Genomic DNA, 25,702 nt, shown 5'->3' with positions numbered 1-25,702 from the left:
TAGATAACAACGTCAATAGATGACATATAAAATATACACCACGTAAGCTAGCTGTTAGCTGTTAGCTGCTTTAAAACACACTGACAAAAGCACACACACACACACACACAACCCACGTCCCAACCACAATCCCATCATCCACAATCCCATCCCACTCCCCACACGCCTCTCCCCTCCCGACAGCACCTACCTGCTCTGTTCATGGCAGGTCTGGCTCCCTTCAGGGCACAGAGGCGTTTGCCTCCGAAGGGGACATACTGCTGGTTGGGAGGTAGAGACTCTGTCTTCATCAGTTGACGTCGTTGTTTATCTCTTAGGATGGAGTGGACTGTCTTCAGGAAGTCCTTCTTACAGTCCACAGAACTGGACGAAAGAGAGATTTGAAAAGATTTGGCATGGGTTCCCAGATCCTCAAAAAGTTATACAGCTGTACCATCGAGAGCATCCAGATCGGTTGCATCACCGCCTGGTATGGCAACTACTCGGCATCCGACCGTAAGGCGCTACAGAGGGTAGTGCGTACGGCCAAGTACATCACTGGAGCAGGGCTTCCTGCCATACAGGATCTATATACTAGGTGGTGTCAGAGGAACCCAAGTCATATACTCTTCTCTCTGCTACTGCACGGCAAGCGGTACCGGAGCGCCAAGTCTAGGTCCAAAAGGCTCCTTAACAGCTCCTTACTCCAAGATATTAGACTACTTAACAATTAATCCAATGACCACCCGGACTATTACATTGACCCTCCCCCTTTGTTTTTACACTGCTGCTACTCGCTATTTATTATCTATGTATAGTCACTTTACCCCTACGTACATGTACAAATTACCTGGACTAACCTGTACCCCCACACATTGACTCGGTACCGGTACCCCCTGTATATAGCCTCCACATTGACTCTGTACCAGTACCCCCCCCCCTGTATATAGCCTCCACATTGACTCTGTACCGGTACCCCCTGTATATAGCCTCCACATTGACTCTGTACCGGTAACCCCTGTATATAGCCTCCACATTGACTCTGTACCGTAACACCTTGTATATAGCCTCCACATTGACTCTGTACCGGTACCCCCTGTATATAGCCTCCACATTGACTCTGTACCGGTACCCCCTGTATATAGCCTCCACATTGACTCTGTACCGGTAACCCCTGTATATAGCCTCCACATTGACTCTGTACCGTAACACCTTGTATATAGCCTCCACATTGACTCTGTACCGGTACCCCCTGTATATAGCCTCCACATTGACTCTGTACCGTAACACCCTGTATATAGCCTCCACATTGACTCTGTACCGGTACCCCTGTATATAGCCTCCACATTGACTCTGTACCGTAATACCCTGTATATAGCCTCCACATTGACTCTGTACCGGTACCCCCTGTATATAGCCTCCACATTGACTCTGTACCGGTACCCCTGTATATAGCCTCCACATTGACTCTGTACCGTAATACCCTGTATATAGCCTCCACATTGACTGTGTACCGGTACCCCTGTATATAGCCTCCACATTGACTCTGTACCGTAACACCCTGTATATAGCCTCCACATTGACTCTGTACCGTAACACCCTGTATATAGCCTCCACATTGACTCTGTACCATAACACCCTGTATATAGCCTCCACATTGACTCTGTACCGTAACACCCTGTATATAGCCTCCACATTGACTCTGTACCGTAACACCCTGTATATAGCCTCCACATTGACTCTGTACCGTAACACCCTGTATATAACCTCCACATTGACTCTGTACCGTAACACCCTGTATATAGCCTCCACATTGACTCTGTACCGGTACCCCCTGTATATAGCCTCCACATTGACTCTGTACCGGTACCCCCTGTATATAGCCTCCACATTGACTCTGTACCGTAACACCCTGTATATAGCCTCCACATTGACTCTGTACCGTAATACCCTGTATATAGCCTCCACATTGACTCTGTACCGTAACACCCTGTATATAGCCTCCACATTGACTCTGTACCGGTACCCCCTGTATATAGCCTCCACATTGACTCTGTACCGGTACCCCCTGTATATAGCCTCCACATTGACTCTGTACCGTAACACCCTGTATATAGCCTCCACATTGACTCTGTACCATAACACCCTGTATATAGCCTCCACATTGACTCTGTACCGTAACACCCTGTATATAGCCTCGTTATTGTTATTTTATTGTGTTACTTTTTATTACATTTTTTACCTTTATTTCTTGAACTGGACTGTTGGTTAAGGGCTTGTAAGTAAGCCATGTGACAAATAAAATTGGATTTGATTGGTTTAATTTGTTGGATAATTAAAATATTCTCAGATGGTTAATACATACAGTTGAAGTCAGAATTTTACCATACACGTAGGTCGGAGTCATTAAAACTCATTTTTCAACCACTCCACAAATGTATTGTTAACCTGTTAGGGCTAGGGGGCAGTATTTACATGGCCGGATAAAAAAACGTACCCGATTTAATCTGGTTATTACTACTGCCCAGAAACTAGAATATGCATATAATTATTGGCTTTGGATAGAAAACACCCTAAAGTTTCTAAAACTGTTTGAATGGTGTCTGTGAGTATAACAGATCTCATATGGCAGGCAAAAAGCTGAGAAGATTCTGTACAGGAAGTGCCCTCTCTGACCATTCCTTGAGCTTCTTGACTCTTTTTATTGAAAACTTAGGATCTTTGCTGTAATGTGACACTTCCTACGGCTCCCATAGGCTCTCAGAACCCGGGAAAAAGCTGAATGATGTCGAGGCAGCCCCTGGCTGAAAAACATTAGCGCGTTTGGATAGTGGTCGGTCAGAGTACTATGAGACTGAGGCGCGTGCATGAGGCGACCCCATGTTTTATTTTCTCTCCCTTTGTACTAAAACACAGATTCCCGGTCGGAATATTATCGCTTTTTTATGAGAAAAATGGCATAAAAATTGATTTTAAACAGCGGTTGACATGCTTCGAAGTACGGTAATGGAATATTTAGAATTTTTTTGTCACGAAACGCGTCGTGCGCGTCACCCTTCTTTACACTTCAGATAGTGTCTTGAACGCACGAACAAAACAGAGGATATTTGAACATAACTATGGATTATTTTGAACCAAACCAACATTTGTTATTGAAGTAGAAGTCCTGGGAGTGCATTCTGACGAAGAACAGCAAAGGTAATAACATTTTTCTTATAGTAAATCTGACTTTGGTGAGGGCTAAACTTGGTGGGTGTCTAAATAGCTAGCCCTGTGATGCCGGGCTATCTACTTAGAATATTGCAAAATGTGCTTTCACCGAAAAGCTATTTTAAAATCGGACATAGCGAGTGCATAGAGGAGTTCTGTATCTATAATTCTTAAAATAATTGTTATGTTTTTTGTGAACGTTTATCGTGAGTAATTTAGTAAATTCACCGGAAGTTTGCGGGGGATATGCTAGTTCTGAACGTCACATGCTAATGTAAAAAGCTGTTTTTTGATATAAATATGAACTTGATTGAACAAAACATGCATGTATTGTATAACATAATGTCCTAGGTGTGTCATCTGATGAAGATCATCAAAGGTTAGTGCTGCATTTAGCTGTGGTTTGGGTTTATGTGACATATGCTAGCTTGAAAAATGGGTGTCTGATTATTTCTGACTGGGTACTCTGCTGACATAATCTAATGTTTTGCTTTCGTTGTAAAGCCTTTTTGAAATCGGACAGTGTGGTTAGATTAACGACAGTCTTGTCTTTAAAATGGTGTAAAATAGTCATATGTTTGAGAAATTGAAGTTATAGCATTTATGAGGTATTTGTATTTCGCGCCACAGGATTCCACTGGCTGTTACGTAGGTGGGACGATTTCGTCCCACCGACCCTAGAGAAGTTAACAAACTATAGTTTTGGCAAGTCAGTTAGGACATCTACTTAGTGCACGACACAAGTAATTTTTCAAAAAATTGTTTACAGACAGATTATTTCACTTATAATTCACACTGTCAGGAGGAATGGGCCAAAATTCACCCAATTTATTGTGGGAAGCTTGTGGAAGGCTACCCAAAACATTTGACCCAAGTTAAACAATTTAAAGGCAATGCTACCAAATACTAATTGAGTGTATGTAAACTTCTGACCCACTGGAAATGTGATGATATAAATAAAAGGTGAAATAAATCATTTTCTCTACTATTATTAGAATTATTATTGGAATTAGGATTAAATGTCAGTTAGGTCAGGAGGCTCACCTGCAGCACAGGTGGAATGTCCTCTCCGGCCGTCCTTCTGACTCGGACTTGATGTGGACGATCTCACACACGGCAGAGCCCTCTCCATCTGCATGGCGAGCGTGCGCACACACACACACACACACACACACACACACACACACAGTTATAACCTTACGTACAGAACAACTCATTTCTAGTCACTGACTATCTTTATCTCACTCCATCATGTCTATTCAGACTGAGAACATTACAAAGAACATCATGTCTATTCACACAGAGAAGAACATTACAAAGAACATCATGTCTATTCACACAGAGAAGAACATTACAAAGAACATCATGTCTATTCACACAGAGAAGAACATTACAAAGAACATCATGTCTATTCACACAGAGAAGAACAGTCTAGTCATGAAATCTATGCAGCCTACTCACTCACTTTTTATAGCTACTGTTTACAGGCCTCCTGGGCCATGTGCAGTGTTCCTCACTGAATTCCCTGAATTCCTACCGGATCTTGTAGTCATAGCAGATAATATTCACATTTTTGGTGACTTTAACATTCACATGGAAAAGTCCACAGACCCACTCCAAAAGGCTTTCGGAGCCATCATCGACTCAGTGGGTTTTGTCCAACATGTCTCTGGACCTACTAACTGCCACAGTCATACTCTGGACCTAGTTCTGTCCCATGGAATAAATGTTGTGGATCTTAATGTTTTTCCTCATAATCCTGGATTATCGGACCACCATTTTATTGCGTTTGCAATTGCAACAAATAATCTGCTCAGACCCCAACCAAGGAGCATTAAAAGTCGTGCTATAAATTCTCAGACAACCCAAAGATTCCTTGATGCCCTTCCAGACTCCCTCTGCCTACCCAAGGACGTCAGAGGACAAAAATCAGTTAACCACCTAACTGAGGAACTCAATTTAACCTTGCGCAATACCCTAGATGCAGTTGCACCCCTAAAAATGTAAAACATCTGTCATAAGAAACTAGCTCCCTGGTATACAGAAAATACACGAGCTCTGAAGCAAGCTTCCAGAAAATTGGAACGGAAATGGCGCCACACCAAACTGGAAGTCTTCCGACTAGCTTGGAAAGACAGTACCGTGCAGTATTGAAGAGCCCTCACTGCTGCTCGATCATCCTATTTTTCCAACTTAATTGAGGAAAATAAGAACAACCCAAAATTTATTTTTGATACTGTCGCAAAGCTAACTAAAAAGCAGTATTCGCAAATGGAGGATGGCTTTCACTTCAGCAGTAATAAATTTATGAACTTCCTTGAGGAAAAGATCATGATCATTAGAAAGCAAATTACGGACTCCTCTTTAAATCTGGGTATTCCTCCAAAGCTCCATTGTCCTGAGTCTGCACAACTCTGCCAGGACCTAGGATCAAGGGAGATACTAAAGTGTTTTAGTACTATATCTCTTGACACAATGATGAAAATAATCATGGCCTCCAAAACCCTCAAGCTGCATACTGGACCCTATTCCAACTAAACTACTGGAAGAGCTGCTTCCTGTGCTTGGCCCTCCTATGTTGAACATAATAAACGGCTCTCTATCCACCGGATGTGTACCAAGCTCACTAAAAGTGGCAGTAATAAAGCCTCTCTTGAAAAAGCCGAATCTTGACCCAGAAATTATAAAAAACTATCGGCCTATATCGAATCTTCCATTCCTCTCAAAAATTTTAGAAAAAGCTGTTGCACAGCAACTCACTGCCTTCCTGAAGACAAACAATGTATACGAAACGCTTCAGTCTGGTTTTAGACCCCATCATAGCACTGAGACTGCATTTGTGAAGATGGCAAATGACCTTTTAATGACATCAGACCGAGGCTCTGCATCTGTCCTCGTGCTCCTAGATCTTAGTGCCGCTTTTGATACCATCGATCACCACATTCTTTTGGAGAGATTGGAAACCCAAATTGGTCTACATGGACAAGTTCTGGCCTGGTTTAGATCTTATCTGTCGGAAAGATATCAGTTTGTCTCTGTGAATGGTTTGTCCTCTGACAAATCAATTGTACATTTCCGTGTTCCTCAAGGTTCCGTTTTAGGACCACTATTGTTTTCACTATATATTTTACCTCTTGGGGATGTCATTCGAAAACATAATGTTAAATTTCACTGCTATGCGGACGACACACAGCTGTACATTTCAATGAAACATGGTGAAGCCCCAAAATTGCCCTCGCTAGAAGCCTGTGTTTCAGACATAATGAAGTGGATGGCTGCAAACTTTCTACTTTTAAACTCGGACAAAACAGAGATGCTTGTTCTAGGTCCCAAGAAACAAAGAGATCTTCTGTTGAATCTGACAATTAATCTGGATGGTTGTACAGTCGTCTCAAATAAAACTGTGAAGGACCTCGGCGTTACTCTGGACCCTGATCTCTCCTTTGAAGAACATATCAAGACTGTTTCAAGGACAGCTTTTTTCCATCTACGTAACATTGCAAAAATCAGAAACTTTCTGTCCAAAAGTGACGCAGAAAAATTAATCCATGCTTTTGTTACTTCTAGGCTGGACTCCTGCAATACTCTACTTTCCGGCTACCCGGATAAAGCACTAAACAAACTTCAGTTAGTGCTAAATACGGCAGCTAGAATCCTGACTAGAACCCAAAAATTTGATCATATTACTCCAGTGCTAGCCTCCCTACACTGGCTTCCTGTTAAGGCAAGGGCTGATTTAAAGGTTTTACTGCTAACCTACAAAGCATTACATAGTTTGCTCCTACCTATCTTTCCCATTTGGTCCTGCCGTACATACCTACACGCACGCTACGGTCACAAGACGCAGGCCTCCTAATTGTCCCTAGAATTTCTAAGCAAACGGCTGGAGGTAGGGCTTTCTTCTATAGAGCTCAATTTTTATGGAATGGTCTGCCTACCCATGTGAGAGACGCAGACTCAGTCTCAACCTTTAAGTCTTTACTGAAGACTTGTCTCTTCAGTAGGTCCTATGATTAAGTATAGTCTGGCCCAGGAGTGTGAAGGTGAACGGAAAGGCTGGAGCAACGAACCGCCCTTGCTGTCTCTGCCTTGCCGGTTCCGCTCTTTCCACTGGGATTCTCTGTCTCTAACCCTATTACAGGGGCTGAGTCACTGGCTTACTGGTGTTCTTCCATGCCGTCCATGGGAGGGGTGCGTCACTTGAGTGGGTTGAGTCACTGACCTGGTTTCTTCCTTGGTTTTTGCCTTTCTAGGGAGTTTTTCCTAGGGAGTTTTTCCTAGCCACCATGCTTCTTTCACATGCATTTCTTGCTGTTTGGGGTTTTAGGCTGGGTTTCTGTACAGCACTTTGAGATATCAGCTGATGTACGAAGGGCTATATAAATACATTTGATTTGATTTGATTAAAAAGAACATCATGCCTATTCAGACAGAGAAGAACATTACAAAGAACATCATGTCTATTCAGACAGAGAAGAACATTACATAGAACATCATGTCTATTCAGACAGAGAAGAACATTACAAAGAACATCATGTCTATTCAGACAGAGAACATTACAAAGAACAGCATGTCTACTCAGACAGAGAAGAACATTACAAAGAACATCATGTCTATTCAGACAGAGAAGAACATTACAAAGAACATCATGTCTATTCAGACAGAGAACATTACAAAGAACAGCATGTCTACTCAGACAGAGAAGAACATTACAAAGAACATCATGTCTATTCAGACAGAGAAGAACATCATGTTTAATCAGAAAGAGAAGAACGTTACAAAAAATAACATCGGTATTCAGACAGAGAAAGACATTGCAACGTCAATACAGGAATGGTTGAGTCTTTAGGGTGTGTCTCTCAAGCCTCTGCCAAATGACTCAAATAATGGATTAATAAACTGTAAATGCATTTCAGGATTCATCAGCATAGCTGAGTGTACTGTACCTTGGTTATTGAGGGCTCTATATTGAACTGTACCTTGGTTATTGAGGGCTCTATATTAAACTGTACCTTGGTTATAGAGGGCTCTATATTAAACTGTACCTTGGTTATAGAGGGCTCTATATTGAACTGTACCTTGGTTATTGAGGACTCTATATTAAACTGTACCTTGGTTATTGAGGGCTCTATATTAAACAGTACCTTGGTTATTGAGGGCTCTATATTGAACTGTACCTTGGTTATTGGGGGCTCTATATTAAACTGTACCTTGGTTATTGAGGGCTCTATATTAAACAGTACCTTGGTTATAGAGGGCTCTATATTAAACTGTACTGTACCTTGGTTATTGAGGGCTCTATAATAAACTGTACCTTGGTTATAGAGGGCTCTATATTGAACTGTACATTGGTTATTGAGGGCTCTATATTAAACTGTACCTTGGTTATAGAGGGCTCTATATTGAACTGTACCTTGGTTATTGAGGGCTCTATATTAAACTGTACCTTGGTTATTGAGGGCTCTATATTAAACTGTACCTTGGTTATTGAGGGCTCTATATTAAACTGTACTGTACCTTGGTTATTGAGGGCTCTATAATAAACTGTACCTTGGTTATAGAGGGCTCTATATTAAACTGTACCTTGGTTATTGAGGGCTCTATATTAAACTGTACCTTGGTTATAGAGGGCTCTATAATAAACTGTACCTTGGTTATAGAGGGCTCTATATTAAACTGTACCTTGGTTATTGAGGGCTCTATATTAAACTGTACCTTGGTTATAGAGGGCTCTATAATAAACTGTACCTTGGTTATAGAGGGCTCTATATTGAACTGTACATTGGTTATTGAGGGCTCTATATTAAACTGTACCTTGGTTATAGAGGGCTCTATATTGAACTGTACCTTGGTTATTGAGGGCTCTATAATAAACTGTACCTTGGTTATAGAGGGCTCTATATTAAACTGTACATTGGTTATTGAGGGCTCTATATTAAACTGTACTGTACCTTGGTTATTGAGGGCTCTATAATAAACTGTACCTTGGTTATAGAGGGCTCTATATTAAACTGTACCTTGGTTATTGAGGGCTCTATATTAAACTGTACCTTGGTTATAGAGGGCTCTATATTAAACTGTACTGTACCTTGGTTATTGAGGGCTCTATATTAAACTGTACCATGGTTATTGAGGGCTCTATATTGAACTGTACCTTGGTTATTGATGGCTCTATATTAAACTGTACCTTGGTTATTGAGGGCTCTATATTAAACTGTACTGTACCTTGGTTATAGAGGGCTCTATATTAAACTGTACCTTGGTTATTGAGGGCTCTATAATAAACTGTACCTTGGTTGTTGAGGGCTCTATATTAAACTGTACCTTGGTTATTGAGGGCTCTATATTGAACTGTACCTTGGTTATTGAGGGCTCTATATTGAACTGTACCTTGGTTATTGAGGGCTCTATATTAAACAGTACTGTACCTTGGTTATTGAGGGCTCTATATTAAACTGTACCTTGGATATTGAGGGCTCGGACTTGGAGGGTGTCTGTGGAGATCATGTGACGGAAGCGGAATGGGTCCTTGTCTTCAGACGAGACGGACGACACTCGATGGGAGCCACCCTGAGACACACAGACGGACCTTAGATACCCCCCCCAACAGACAGATACTCCCCCCCCCCAACAGACATATACTCCCCCCCCAACAGACATATACTCCCCCCCCAACAGACAGATACAGACAGATACTCCCCCCCCAACAGACAGATACTCCCCCCCAACAGACAGATACTCCCCCCCAACAGACAGATACTCCCCCCAACAGACAGATACTCCCCCCCCAACAGACAGATACTCCCCCCCAACAGACAGATACTCCCCCCCCAACAGACAGATACTCCCCCCCCAACAGACCTTAGATACTCCCCCCCCAACAGACAGATACTCCCCCCCCAACAGACAGATACTCCCCCCCCCCAACAGACAGATACTCCCCCCCCCAACAGACAGATACTCCCCCCCAACAGACAGATACTCCCCCCCCAACAGACAGATACTCACCCCCCCAACAGACAGATACTCCCCCCCCAACAGACAGATACTCCCCCCCCAACAGACAGATACTCCCCCCCAACAGACAGATACCCCCCCCCAACAGACCTTAGATACTCCCCCCCAACAGACAGATACACCCCCCCAACAGACAGATACTCCCCCCCCAACAGACAGATACTCCCCCCCAAAAAACAGATACTCACCCCCCCCCCAACAGACAGACAGATACTCACCCCCCAACAGACAGATACTCCCCCCCCCCCAACAGACAGACAGACAGATACTCCCCCCCAACAGACAGATACTCCCCCCCCCCAACAGACAGATACTCCCCCCCCAACAGACAGATACTCCCCCCCCCCAACAGACAGATACTCCCCACCAACGGATAGATACTCCCCCCCCAACAGACAGATACCCCCCCCCAACAGACAGATACTCCCCCCCCAACAGACAGATACTCCCCCCCCCCAACAGACAGATACTCCCCCCCAACAGACAGATACTCCCCCCCAACAGACAGATACTCCCCCCCCAACAGACAGATACTCCCCCCCAACAGACAGATACGCCCCCCCCCCCAACAGACAGACAGACAGATACTCCCCCCCAACAGACAGATACTCCCCCCCAACAGACAGATACTCCCCCCCCAACAGACAGATGCTCCCCCCCAACAGACAGATACTCCCCCCCCCCAACAGACAGATACTCCTCTCCCCCCCAACAGACAGATACTCCTCTCCCCCCCAACAGACAGATACTCCCCCCCAACAGACAGATACTCCCCCCCAACAGACAGATACTCCCCCCAAACAGACAGATACTCCCCCCCCAACAGACAGATACTCCCCCCCCCCAACAGACAGATACAGACAGATACTCCCCCCCCCAGCAGACAGATACTCCCCCCTCAACAGACAGATACTCCCCCCCCCCAACAGATGCATAAATGATTGCCAAAGCATCTATATAGTGCTTATGAAGACTTTAAGTTTCTAAGTTACTGGGATGTGACAATTTTAGTTAATTTATGACACTTGAACTGCAGGTTGGTTTAGATGGCTGTGTGATATGCGTTTTACAATACATCAGCTGGTACCACTGACCCACTGGACTAGTTACGGAAGGTACCACTGACCCACTGGACTAGTTACGGAAGGTACCACTGACCCACTGGACTAGTTACGGAAGGTACCACTGGACTAGTTACGGAAGGTACCACTGGACTAGTTATGGAAGGTAACACTGGGACTAGTTATGGAAGGTACCACTGACCCACTGGACTAGTTACGGAAGGTACCACTGACCCACTGGACTAGTTACGGAAGGTACCACTGGACTAGTTATGGAAGGTAACACTGGACTAGTTATGGAAGGTACCACTGGACTAGTTATGGAAGGTACCACTGGACTAGTTATGGAAGGTAACACTGGACTAGTTATGGAAGGTACCACTGGACTAGTTATGGAAGGTACCACTGGACTAGTTATGGAAGGTAACACTGGACTAGTTATGGAAGGTACCACTGACCCACTGGACTAGTTACGGAAGGTACCACTGACCCACTGGACTAGTTACGGAAGGTACCACTGACCCACTGAACTAGTTACGGAAGGTACCACTGACCCACTGGACTAGTTACGGAAGGTACCACTGACCCACTGGACTAGTTACGGAAGGTACCACTGACCCACTGGACTAGTTATGGAAGGTACCACTGACCCACTGGACTAGTTATGGAAGGTACCACTGACCCACTGGACTAGTTATGGAAGGTACCACTGGACTAGTTATGGAAGGTACCACTGGACTAGTTATGGAAGGTACCACTGGACTAGTTATGGAAGGTACCACTGACCCACTTCAACAAAGCCAAATAAATTAGAACCACTTGATGGGAATGGAATATCACTGGTAGGATTCAGAGAAACTATGGTTGAACGTTTTGTTGTGTTGAGAGATGGAACTCACCATTTTCTTCTTCTGCTTGGATCCGTCCTTACACACAAACACCACGGCTGTTCTGAAGACTGAGCCATGAAGCAGGTGATGAAAAGGGTTAGCAGAAAGATTTCAGTGTCTATGGAATACGTTTCAAATACATGAATAAGCTGCCATAATATAGTATTATGTTAATTGGAGTGATCAGGCTTGCACTCAGTCCCAAATTGGCTGTGGTCAAAAGTTGTGCACTATAACAGGAATAGGGGACACAGTCTATGTCATTGGACAGAGTGGTACATGTATCCTTATGTAACAGACAGCCAGCTTGAGAGTGATCTAGAGAAGGTTCTAAGTAGCTTGGTCCTGTTCTAGAACTAGAACCCCATTAGCTACATGGTTCTGAGTAGATTCATCCTATTCTAGAACTAGAACCCCATTAGCTACATGGTTCTGAGTAGATTCATCCTGTTCTAGAACTAGAACCCCATTAGCTACATGGTTCTGAGTAGATTCATCCTGTTCTAGAACTAGAACCCCATTAGCTACATGGTTCTGAGTAGGCCGTTTCAGATGCACACTAGGTATTGTCCTTAACGTACTGAATGCAGCCAGTTGGGGGTCTTTCTTCCATTTGCCCAGGGAGGAGGGAGGGTTGATCCAGGCTACGCTGGTGTGGAGCAGCAAGTCACCCATCGACAGATCAGCAACCTAGAACACACAACACGCCCATGTTACAAAACAACCATGTTACACCCATGTTACAACACACTAATGTTACAGCAATGTTACATTAACAATACACCAACGTTACAACACAACCATGTTGCAACACAACCATGTTACAACCATGTTACAACACAACCATGTTACAACCATGTTACAACACAACCATGTTACAACCATGTTACAACACAACCATGTTACAACCATGTTACAACACAACCATGTTACAACCATGTTACTGTTACAACCATGTTACAACACAGCCATGTTACAACACAGCCATGTTACAACACAGCCATGTTACAAACATGTTACAACACAACCAAGTCACAACACAACCATGTTACAACCAAGTCACAACACAACCATGTTACAACCATGTTACAACACAACCATGTTACAACACAGCCATGTTACAACACAGCCATGTTACAACACAGCCATGTTACAACCATGTTACAACACAACCATGTTACAACCATGTTACAACACAGCCATGTTACAACCATGTTACAACACAACCATGTTACAACCATGTTACAACACAACCATGTTACAACCATGTTACAACCATGTTACAACCATGTTACAACACAGCCATGTTACAACACAGCCATGTTACAAACATGTTACAACACAACCAAGTCACAACACAACCATGTTACAACCATGTTACAACACAGCCATGTTACAACACAGCCATGTTACAACACAACCATGTTACACCCATGTTACAACACACTAATGTTACAGCAATGTTACATTAACAATACACCAACGTTACAACACAACCATGTTGCAACACAACCATGTTACAACACAACCATGTTACATTAACAACACCTTAATGTTACAGCAATGCAATCCCTCAACATACTCTGGGAAATTCTCAAACAACGCCCTATTCCCTATTTAGTGCACTTCCTTAGACCCGAGCTATGGGCCTTTCAAAAGAAGTACAGTGTGTAGCAAATAGGGTGTAATTAGAACCACACAGCCACTGATACCACAGACACACCTGGAGAACATGAGGAGACTTCCAACAACACTGTCCCTCTGTCTTGATACCACAGAACACGAGAAGACTTCTAACAACACTGTCCCTCTATCTTGATACCACAGAACATGAGAAGATTACCAACAACACTATCCCTCTGTCTTGATACCACAGAATATGAGAAGACTTCCAACAACACTGTCCCTCTGTCTTGATAACACAGAACACGAGGAGACTTCCAACAACACTGTCCCTCTGTCTTGATACCACAGAATATGAGAAGACTTCCAACAACACTGTCCCTCTGTCTTGATACCACAGAACATGAGAAGACTTCCAACAACACTGTCCCTCTGTCTTGATACCACAGAACACGAGAAGACTTCCAACAACACTGTCCCTCTGTCTTGATACCACAGAACACGAGAAGACTTCTAACAACACTGTCCCTCTATCTTGATACCACAGAACATGAGAAGATTACCAACAACACTATCCCTCTGTCTTGATACCACAGAATATGAGAAGACTTCCAACAACACTGTCCCTCTGTCTTGATAACACAGAATATGAGAAGACTTCCAACAACACTGTCCCTCTGTCTTGATACCACAGAACATGAGAAGACTTCCAACAACACTGTCCCTCTGTCTTGATACCACAGAACACGAGAAGACTTCCAACAACACTGTCCCTCTGTCTTGATACCACAGAACACGAGAAGACTTCCAACAACACTGTCCCTCTGTCTTGATAACACAGAACACGAGAAGACTTCCAACAACACTGTCCCTCTGTCTTGATAACACAGAACACGAGAAGACTTCCAACAACACTGTCCCTCTGTCTTGATACCACAGAACATGAGAAGACTTCCAACAACACTGTCCCTGTGTCTTGATACCACAGAATATGAGAAGACTTCCAACAACACTGTCCCTGTGTCTTGATACCACAGAATATGAGAAGACTTCCAACAACACTGTCCCTCTGTCTTGATACCACAGAACATGAGAAGACTTCCAACAACACTGTCCCTCTGTCTTGATACCACAGAACATGAGAAGACTTCCAACAACACTGTCCCTCTGTCTTGATACCACAGAACACGAGAAGACTTCCAACAACACTGTCCCTCTGTCTTGATACCACAAAACACGAGAAGACTTCCAACAACACTGTCCCTCTGTCTTGATACCACAGAACATGAGAAGACTTCCAACAACACTGTCCCTCTGTCTTGATACCACAGAACACGAGAAGACTTCCAACAACACTGTCCCTCTGTCTTGATACCACAGAACACGAGAAGACTTCCAACAACACTGTCCCTCTGTCTTGATACCACAGAACATGAGAAGACTTCCAACAACACTGTCCCTCTGTCTTGATACCACAGAACACGAGAAGACTTCCAACAACACTGTCCCTCTGTCTTGATACCACAGAACACGAGAAGACTTCCAACAACACTGTCCCTCTGTCTTGATAACACAGAACACGAGAAGACTTCCAACAACACTGTCCCTCTGTCTTGATAACACAGAACACGAGAAGACTTCCAACAACACTGTCCCTCTGTCTTGATACCACAGAACATGAGAAGACTTCCAACAACACTGTCCCTGTGTCTTGATACCACAGAATATGAGAAGACTTCCAACAACACTGTCCCTGTGTCTTGATACCACAGAATATGAGAAGACTTCCAACAACACTGTCCCTCTGTCTTGATACCACAGAACATGAGAAGACTTCCAACAACACTGTCCCTCTGTCTTGATACCACAGAACATGAGAAGACTTCCAACAACACTGTCCCTCTGTCTTGATACCACAGAACACGAGAAGACTTCCAACAACACTGTCCCTCTGTCTTGATACCACAAAACACGAGAAGACTTCCAACAACACTGTCCCTCTGTCTTGATACCACAGAACACGAGAAGACTTCCAACAACACTGTCCCTCTGTCTTGATACCACAAAACACGAGAAGACTTCCAACAACACTGTCCCTCTGTCTTGATACCACAGAATATGAGAAGACTTCCAACAACACTGTCCCTCTGTCTTGATACCACAGAACATGAGAAGACTTCCAACAACACTGTCCCTCTGTCTTGATACCACAGAACACGAGAAGACTTCCAACAACACTGTCCCTCTGTCTTGATACCACAGAACACGAGAAGACTTCCAACAACACTGTCCCTCTGTCTTGATAACACAGAACACGAGAAGTCTTCCACCAACAACGCACCTCTTTTTTGTCTCCACTCTGCTCTGCTATAAGCTGGTCAAACACCAACCCAAACTCCTCGTGGATCTTCTGCATCTCATTGATGTGACTGGCCACCTTGTTCATGGCCTTCATAGCAACTGGACAGGATGTAGAGAGAAGAGAAGAGGAACACTATTATAGTAAACCTAACCCTTCTGCATCCCATTGAAAAAAATTATAATATTAAAAATGTTTATATTTTATTGTCACATATACCCCTCCCTCCCTCCCCCCCCTCTCTCCCTCCCTCCCTCCCTCCCTCCCTCCCTCCTTACCATTCAGGTGATAGTGTTCCTCACTCTCAGGGTCAGTCAGTGAGTATAGCTCTCTCAGTAGTAGTGGGTACTTCAGGACTCTCTGGATGGGTTTGATCAGGTAGGACTCCAGGGTTGAGGAGTGTTGCTGTTTAGGGTTCCTCTCTTCCAGAAAAGCCTTGAAGTCTGCATCGGTCTTAGCTAGAGGCAATGGGGGGGGGGGGGGGGGGGGGGGGGGGTTATTCACGTAACCTCCAAACGTTTCAGAAGAGCTGGACAATGAAATAAGATCCAACATAAAGAAGGTCCCTGACTGTCTGCTGGTACCATACTGTTACCATCCAACATAAAGAAGGTCCCTGACTGTCTGCTGGTACCATACTATTACCATCCAACATAAAGAAGGTCCCTGACTGTCTGCTGGTACCATACTGTTACCATCCAACATAAAGAAGGTCCCTGACTGTCTGCTGGTACCATCAAACATAAAGTATGTCCCTGACTGTCTGCTGGTACCATACTGTTACCATCCAACATAAAGAAGGTCCCTGACTGTCTGCTGGTACCATACTATTACCATCCAACATAAAGAAGGTCCCTGACTGTCTGCTGGTACCATACTGTTACCATCCAACATAAAGAAGGTCCCTGACTGTCTGCTGGTACCATCCAACATAAAGAAGGTCCCTGACTGTCTGCTGGTACCATACTGTTATGATCCAACATAAAGAAGGTCCCTGACTGTCTGCTGGTACCATACTGTTATGATCCAACATAAAGAAGGTCCCTGACTGTCTGCTGGTACCATACTGTTACCATCCAACATAAAGAAGGTCCCCGACTGTCTGCTGGTACCATACTGTTACCATCCAACATAAAGAAGGTCCCTGACTGTCTGCTGGTACCATACTGTTATGATCCAACATAAAGAAGGTCCCTGACTGTCTGCTGGTACCATACTGTTACCATCCAACATAAAGAAGGTCCCTGACTGTCTGCTGGTACCATACTGTTACCATCCAACATAAAGAATGTCCCTGACTGTCTGCTGGTACCATACTGTTACCATCCAACATAAAGGAGGTCCCTGACTGTCTGCTGGTACCATACTGTTACCATCCAACATAAAGGAGGTCCCTGACTGTCTGCTGGTACCATACTGTTACCATCCAACATAAAGAAGGTCCCTGACTGTCTGCTGGTACCATACTATTACCATCCAACATAAAGGAGGTCCCTGACTGTCTGCTGGTACCATACTGTTACCATCCAACATAAAGAAGGTCCCTGACTGTCTGCTGGTACCATACTGTTATGTGATCTGTTAATAAAGGCCATACAAGAACAACACTTTCTCTTCTGTCTTAGCTGGAAGCAGAGGAAAGAGGAGTTTAATATGCAGCCAAACGTTTCACCGGAGCTGGACCTCTGTCTGAAAAAGTTATATAACCGAAACATCACTCTGTTTTGAATGGATTTACAATAAATTATATATTTTATAATGTAGCATCTTCCTCCTGTTTACTCCTAATAAGTGATCTTTAAATCATCAGGCCCTTGAATAGTTAAATAAGGTGCGTATGTCCGGGGCCCCAATAATAATAATAATAATAATAATGTGTGAGGTACAGTTTGGGGGTAGTCAAGGAACAGAGGTGAGCAACACTGTCCTAAGAAACACATTCTGTTATCGCTATGAAGAGGTCATTCAACACTGTCCTAAGAAACACATTATGTTATCGCTATGAAGAGGTCATTCAACACTGTCCTAAGAAACACATTCTGTTATCGCTATGAAGAGGTCATTCAACACTGTCCTAAGAAACACATTATGTTATAGCTATGAAGAGGTCATTCAGCACAGAGGAAATAAACCACTCACGGATTTTATCATGAGACAAATGGTGACTTTAAAACAGTTACGTAGTTTAATGGCTGTGATAGGAGAACACTGAGGACGGATCAACAACATTGTAGTGACTCCACAATACTAAGCTTAATCGACAGAGTGAAAAGAAGGAAACCTGTACAGAATAAAAATATTCCAACAAGGAATTAAAGTAATACAGCAAAAAATGTGGCAGCGCAATTAACTTTTTGTCCTGAATACAAAGTGTTATGTTTGTGGCAAATCCAATACATTACTGAGTACCACTCTCCATATTTTCACGTTAACTAGCTTGTTCTAGTTTGCCAGCTCGTGTTAGCAAGCTCCTTTTTGTTTTTTATAGCTAACGTTATCTAGCAAGGTAGGCTACACGTTAGCTAGCTGACCAAACGTAAACGCTTTTTTCGTAAAGCTTTTGAGGCCTGTTCATCCTGACAATTTATTTTATAGTTTATTTTATAGGCTGCATCATGTTATGGGTATGCTTGTAATCGTTAAGGACTGGGGAGTTTTTCAGGATAAAAAATAAACAGGACAGGCAACATCCTAGAGGAAAAACTGATTCAGTCTGCTTTCCACCAGACACTGGGAGATTAATTCACCTTTCAGCAGGACAATAACCTAAAACACAAAGACAAATCTACACTGGAGATGCTTACCAAAGAAGACAGTGAATGTTCCTGAGTGGCCGAGTTACAGTTTTGACTTAAATCTACGGCAAGACTTGAAAATGGTTGTCGAGCAATAATAACAACAACGGGAAAATATTGCACAATACAGGTGTTCAGAGCACTTAGATACTTAGATACCAGAAAGCCTCACAGCTGTAAACGCTGTCAAAGGTTTTCTAACATGCATTGATTGACTCAAGGGTGTGAATACCTATGTAAATGAGATATTTCTACACTCCATTTTGCACACGTTGCTAAAAACATGTTTTCACTGTCATTAAGGAGTATTGTGTGTAGATGAGTGAGAGAGAAAACATATATTTAATCCATTTTGAATTCAGGCTGTAACAACAAAATGTGGAATAAGTCAAGGGGTATGAATACTTTCTGAAGTCACTGTATGACCAGGGCCCATAGGGACTGGTCAAAAGTAGGGCACTACGTAGGGAATAAGCTGGCATGTGGGACACAAGCCCATCTCTCTGTAGTGCAGGGTGGAGAAAGTCGGGACAGTGGAAACACCAGGAAGAAATACTTCAGGTTCGAACTGTCATATACACACCCTTTATGAGCAGCTAGGACACACACACACACACACACACACACACACACACACACACACACACACACACACACACACACACACACACACACCAAGTGTGTTAACTCACCCTTTACGAGCACCTTGGGGACTTTGGTGTGGCTGGCGCAGAACGCACTGTAGATCTTAAAACGGTCTGCATAGTACAGGAAGGAACCTCCTAGAGAGAAGAGGATTTTCTGAGGAGAGGAGAGAGTCGTGGTTACACAATGTAGTTTGGTAGCGGCGGACAGTTAAAATGCCAGATGTAGGTTTGACAGATAGATAGATAGATTTCTGTCCTTGATCCAGGCAGGCTGTATATTTTGTCATTCCAGGCAGGCTGTATATTTTGTCATTCCAGGCAGGCTGTATATTTTGTCGATCTAGGCAGGCTGTATATTTTGTCGATCTAGGCAGGCTGTATATTTTGTCATTCCAGGCAGGCTGTATATTTTGTCATTCCAGGCAGGCTGTATATTTTGTCATTCCAGGCAGGCTGTATATTTTGTCATTCCAGGCAGGCTGTATATTTTGTCATTCCAGGCAGGCTGTATATTTTGTCATTCCAGGCAGGCTGTATATTTTGTCATTCCAGGCAGGCTGTATATTTTGTCATTCCAGGCAGGCTGTATATTTTGTCATTCCAGGCAGGCTGTATATTTTGTCGATCTAGGCAGGCTGTATATTTTGTCGATCTAGGCAGGCTGTTATTTTGTAATTCTAGGCAGGCTGTATATTTTGCCGATCTAGGCAGGCTGTATATTTTGTCGATCTAGGCAGGCTGTATATTTTGTCGATCTAGGCAGTATGTAATTTTGTTCCAGGCAGGCTGTTAATTTGTCATTCCAGGCAGGCTGTATATTTTGTACCTTGAACTGGTCCACTCTCTCCAGCTTCTCCAGGTCTGGAACCAATCTGGTCCCGTCTTCTAGAGTCTTCAGGAATTCCACCTGGAACTCGACCATCTCAGGCAGATTCCCAACCAGAATGTCCAGCTGGAGCCGCACAAAAGGAAGGAGGAAAATATATTATTTCACAATATATCAATCAACAAATTACAACTCAAGTGCCCTATTACAGTGCGACGGGGGCTTTATCCCAAATGGCATCCTATTCTCTATATAGTGCACTACTTTTGATGAGAGCTTTACGAGCCCTGGTCAAAAGTAGTGCACTTGATAGGAGATAGGGAGCCATTTGGGCCGCAAGCAGTGAGGGTGTTGAAGTGAGGCGATCCTATTAAAAGCACCAAAACCATCTGTGTTCCATCAACATCACAGTCTCAGCCTTATAGTTATTCCTGTATGTTCTCTCTTTTAAAAACCTTCTCCTAGTCGCTCTACCTCTCACACACAGCACAGTCCGTGCATGATTACGCAACAGCCATTCTATGAAAAAAGTTTCTTAGCACCAAAGACATTTAAAAAGGCAGCACCAGTATCTCTCCCTCTCCCACCGTGTATCATACCTCATCCTGAGTGAGGCAGCACCAGTATCTCTCCCTCTCCCACCGTGTATCATACCTCATCCTGTGTGAGGCAGCACCAGTATCTCTCCCTCTCCCACCGTGTATCATACCTCATCCTGAGTGAGGCAGCACCAGTATCTCTCCCTCTCCCACCGTGTATCATACCTCATCCTGAGTGAGGCACATCTCTCCCACCGTGCATCATACCTCATCCTGTGTGAGGCAGCACCAGTATCTCTCCCTCTCCCACCGTGTATCATACCTCATCCTGAGTGAGGCAGCACCAGTATCTCTCCCTCTCCCACCGTGTATCATACCTCATCCTGAGTGAGGCACATCTCTCCCACCGTGCATCATACCTCATCCTGTGTGAGGCAGCACCAGTATCTCTCCCTCTCCCACCGTGCATCATACCTCATCCTGAGTGAGGCAGCACCAGTATCTCTCCCTCTCCCACCGTGTATCATACCTCATCCTGAGTGAGGCAGCACCAGTATCTCTCCCTCTCCCACCGTGTATCATACCTCATCCTGAGTGAGGCAGCACCAGTATCTCTCCCTCTCCCACCGTGCATCATACCTCATCCTGAGTGAGGCAGCACCAGTATCTCTCCCTCTCCCACCGTGTATCATACCTCATCCTGAGTGAGGCAGCACCAGTATCTCTCCCTCTCCCACCGTGTATCATACCTCATCCTGAGTGAGGCAGCACCAGTATCTCTCCCTCTCCCACCGTGCATCATACCTCATCCTGAGTGAGGCAGCACCAGTATCTCTCCCTCTCCCACCGTGTATCATACCTCATCCTGAGTGAGGCAGCACCAGTATCTCTCCCTCTCCCACCGTGTATCATACCTCATCCTGAGTGAGGCAGCACCAGTATCTCTCCCTCTCCCACCGTGCATCATACCTCATCCTGAGTGAGGCAGCACCAGTATCTCTCCCTCTCCCACCGTGCATCATACCTCATCCTGAGTGAGGCAGCACCAGTCACCGTGCATCATACCTCATCCTGAGTGAGGCAGCACCAGTATCTCTCCCTCTCCCACCGTGCATCATACCTCATCCTGAGTGAGGCAGCACCAGTATCTCTCCCTCTCCCACCGTGTATCATACCTCATCCTGAGTGAGGCAGCACCAGTATCTCTCCCTCTCCCACCGTGTATCATACCTCATCCTGAGTGAGGCACATCTCTCCCACCGTGCATCATACCTCATCCTGAGTGAGGCAGGTCAGTATCTCTCCCTCTCCCACCGTGTATCATACCTCATCCTGAGTGAGGCAGCACCAGTATCTCTCCCTCTCCCACCGTGCATCATACCTCATCCTGAGTGAGGCACATCTCTCCCACCGTGCATCATACCTCATCCTGAGTGAGGCAGCACCAGTATCTCTCCCACCGTGCATCATACCTCATCCTGAGTGAGGCAGCACCAGTATCTCTCCCACCATGCATCATACCTCATCCTGAGTGAGGCAGCACCAGTATCTCTCCCACCATGCATCATACCTCATCCTGAGTGAGGCACGTCTCCTTCTGCAGCGGGGTTAAGTACCTCCCGATGAGACAATTGAGATCCTGCAAGACAAGAGTGATTCAGATTTGATTAAGGTGCTGGACTCACACACGCACAAACACCCATTGATTGGGATAGTGGAGACACACACACACACACCGGTCGCACACACACACACACACACGGTCGCACACACACACACACACGGTCGCACACACACACACACACACGGTCGCACACACGGTCGCACACACAGACACAAACACCCATTGATTGGGATAGTGGAGACACACACACACACCGGTCGCACACACACACACACACGGTCGCACACACACACACACACACACACACACACACACACACACACACACACACACACCACACACACACACACACACACACACACACACACACACACACACAGTCGCACACACACACACACACACACACACACGCACACACACACACACACACACACAGTCGCACACCCACACACACACACACACCGACCGTTGATTGGGGCGGTAGATGTCACCTCATGGATATGTACACACACGGAGAGGGAGAATAGGAAACACTCTTAAAAACGCCAGATGTTACCTCTCGTATCACAACAAGTCATTAAGTCATCGAGCTGTACTATAAACCAACTGGTTAAGGCACAGCGTTGAATTAAAATAACACTGAATATATATACACATCCTTTATTCTCTAGGTCTCACACTGACTTTGTTTGAAGTATTATGATATCTCTGTTAAGATCTCTCTGTTAAGATCTCTCTGTTAAGATATCTCTGTTAAGATCTCTCTGTTAAGATCTCTCTGTTAAGATCTCTCTGTTAAGATCTCTCTGTTAAGATCTCTCTGTTAAGATCTCTCTGTTAAGATCTCTCTGTTAAGATCTCTCTGTTAAGATCTCTCTGTTAAGATCTCTCTGTTAAGATCTCTCTGTTAAGATCTCTCTGTTAAGATCTCTCTGTTAAGATCTCTCTGTTAAGATATCTCTGTTTCTACTTAAATCAGATAAATACACTACATGACCAAAAGTATGTGGACACCTGCAACGTGGAACATTTCATTCCAAAATCATGGGCATTAATATGGAGTTGGTCCCCCCTTTGCTGCTATAACAGCCTCCACTCTTCAGGGAAGGCTTTCCACTAGATGTTGGAACATTGCTGCGGGGACTTTCTTCCATTCAGCCACAAGAGCATTAGTGAGGTCGGGCACTGATGTTGGGAGATTATACCTGGCTCATTCCAATTCATCCCAAAGGTGTTCGATGGGGTTGAGGTCAGGGCTCTGTGCAGGCCAGTCAAGTTCTTCCACACCGATCTCGACAAATCATGTCTGTATGGACCTCGCTTTGTGCACGGGGGCGTTGTCATGCTGAAACAGGAAAGGGCCTTCCCCAAACTGTTGCCACAAAGTTGGAAGCACAGAATCATCTAGAATGTCATTGTATTCTGTAGTGTTAAGATTTCCCTTCACTGGAACTAAGGGGCCTGAACCATGAAAAACAACCCCAGACCATTAACACTCCTCCACCAAACTTTACAGTTAGCACAATGCATTATGGGCAGGTAGCGTTTCTCCTGGCATCCGTCACTCCAGAGAACGCGTTTCAACTGCTCCAGAGTCCAATGGCGGCGATCTTTATACCACTCCAGCCGACGCTTGGCATTGCACATGGTGATCAGATTACATATGTATTTAATATCCCTCTTTCTAGTTAGATCAGATTAGATACGCATTGAGATCTGTTTCTAGTTAGATCAGATTACATATATATTGAGATCTGATTTTAGTTAGATCAGATTACATATATATTGAGATCTGTTTCTAGTTAGATCAGATTACATATATATTGAGGTTATATTATGCATTTGATTTCTCAGAGTTTCTTTGTAACCCAGTTATTATACAATAAAATGTATTGCTTTTCTATATTCTATAACCCAGTTATGACACCTCCCACAAACACCCCCCCTTCTCCCACAAACACCCCCCCAACCCCCTTCTCCCACAAACACCCCCCCTTCTCCCACAAACACACCCCCCTTCTCCCACAAACACCCCCCCTTTTCCCACAAACACCCCCCCTTTTCCCACAAACACCCCCCCTTCTCCCACAACCCCCCCTTCTCCCACAAACACCCCCCCTTCTCCCACAAACACTCCCCCTTCTCCTCCTACAACCCCCCCCCCCCACACACACACACACACACACACAGCAGAGATGCAGTACTACTGATACTAACTTTAACATAGGTGCGTTCTGTCTCAACCAGCTCACAGATTACTTTGCGTAGCTTGTCGGCGTCGGAGAGCTGGCGGCTGGCGGTGCCGGTGGGACGGAAAGGCGAGTCCAGGCTGGGGGACGTGGAGGTCGTGGCAAACTCAGACGGATTCATGTCATGGAGACTGCGGCAGAATGCTGCGACCTGCTCTGTACTCTACAGAGAGAGGTAGAGAGAGAGAGAGGTAGAGAGAGAGGGCAAGAGAGAGGCAGGGAGAGAAAGAAATAGGGAGAGGTAGAGAGAGAGGTAGAGAGAGCGATGGATGGTGGATGGATGGAGAGGGGAGAGAGATAGAGAGGGATAGAGAGGAGCGAGAACGAGAGGGAGAGAGGGTGAGAGACAGAGGGAGTGAGAGAGGGAGAGAGGGAGTGAGAGACAGAGGGAGTGAGAGAGGGAGAGAGGGAGTGAGAGACAGATGAGAGGAGAGAGATGGAGCGAGGGACAGAGGGTGATAAGAGGGAAAACGAGAGAGAGAGGAGAAAGGGAGAGAGGTAGAGAGAGAGAGAGAGAGAGAGAGAGGGTGGGATGAGATGAGAGAGGTAGAGAGAGAGAGGTAGAGAGAGAGAGAGAGAGAGAGAGAGAGAGAGGCGAGAGAGAGGGTGTGATGAGAGGAGAGAGGTAGAGAGAGAGGGTGTGATGAGAGGAGAGAGGTAGAGAGAGAGGGTGGATCGAGAGGAGAGAGGGGTAGAGAGAAAGGTATGTATGTGAGAGAGAGAGAGGAGGGGGAGGAGGAGATGGGAAAGAGGAAGAGAGAGAGTGAGAGAGAGCGAGAGAGGAGGGATGGATGAGAGGAGGTAGAGAGAGAGGAATCGAGAGGAGAGAGGGGTAGAGAGAGAGAGAAAGGTATGTGAGAGAGAGAGGGGGGATGGAGAGGAG

General features: G+C 44.8%; 1 protein-coding gene across 1 annotated transcript in view; it reads right to left on the bottom strand.

Moving 5' to 3' along the window:
• LOC106613327 (rho guanine nucleotide exchange factor TIAM1) overlaps positions 1-25,702 on the bottom strand; it is a 140,463-nt gene that overhangs the window by 6,653 nt on the left and 108,108 nt on the right. Inside the window, exons 17-27 of the mRNA XM_082955557.1 lie at positions 24,788-24,982; positions 22,517-22,585; positions 20,408-20,533; positions 19,627-19,735; positions 16,418-16,597; positions 16,122-16,240; positions 12,739-12,847; positions 12,167-12,225; positions 9,651-9,759; positions 4,234-4,321; positions 191-363 (exon numbers count right to left, since the gene is read on the bottom strand). Of these exons, the coding sequence (XP_082811683.1) occupies positions 191-363; positions 4,234-4,321; positions 9,651-9,759; positions 12,167-12,225; positions 12,739-12,847; positions 16,122-16,240; positions 16,418-16,597; positions 19,627-19,735; positions 20,408-20,533; positions 22,517-22,585; positions 24,788-24,982 (1,336 nt within the window). The remainder of the gene's footprint in view (positions 1-190; positions 364-4,233; positions 4,322-9,650; positions 9,760-12,166; positions 12,226-12,738; positions 12,848-16,121; positions 16,241-16,417; positions 16,598-19,626; positions 19,736-20,407; positions 20,534-22,516; positions 22,586-24,787; positions 24,983-25,702) is intronic.

Source organism: Salmo salar, chromosome 09 (genome assembly GCF_965601325.2).
Source record: "Salmo salar chromosome 09, fSalSal1, whole genome shotgun sequence".
In the NCBI taxonomy this organism is placed as follows: domain Eukaryota; kingdom Metazoa; phylum Chordata; class Actinopteri; order Salmoniformes; family Salmonidae; genus Salmo; species Salmo salar.
This window is presented reverse-complemented; position numbering and strand designations above follow the sequence as displayed.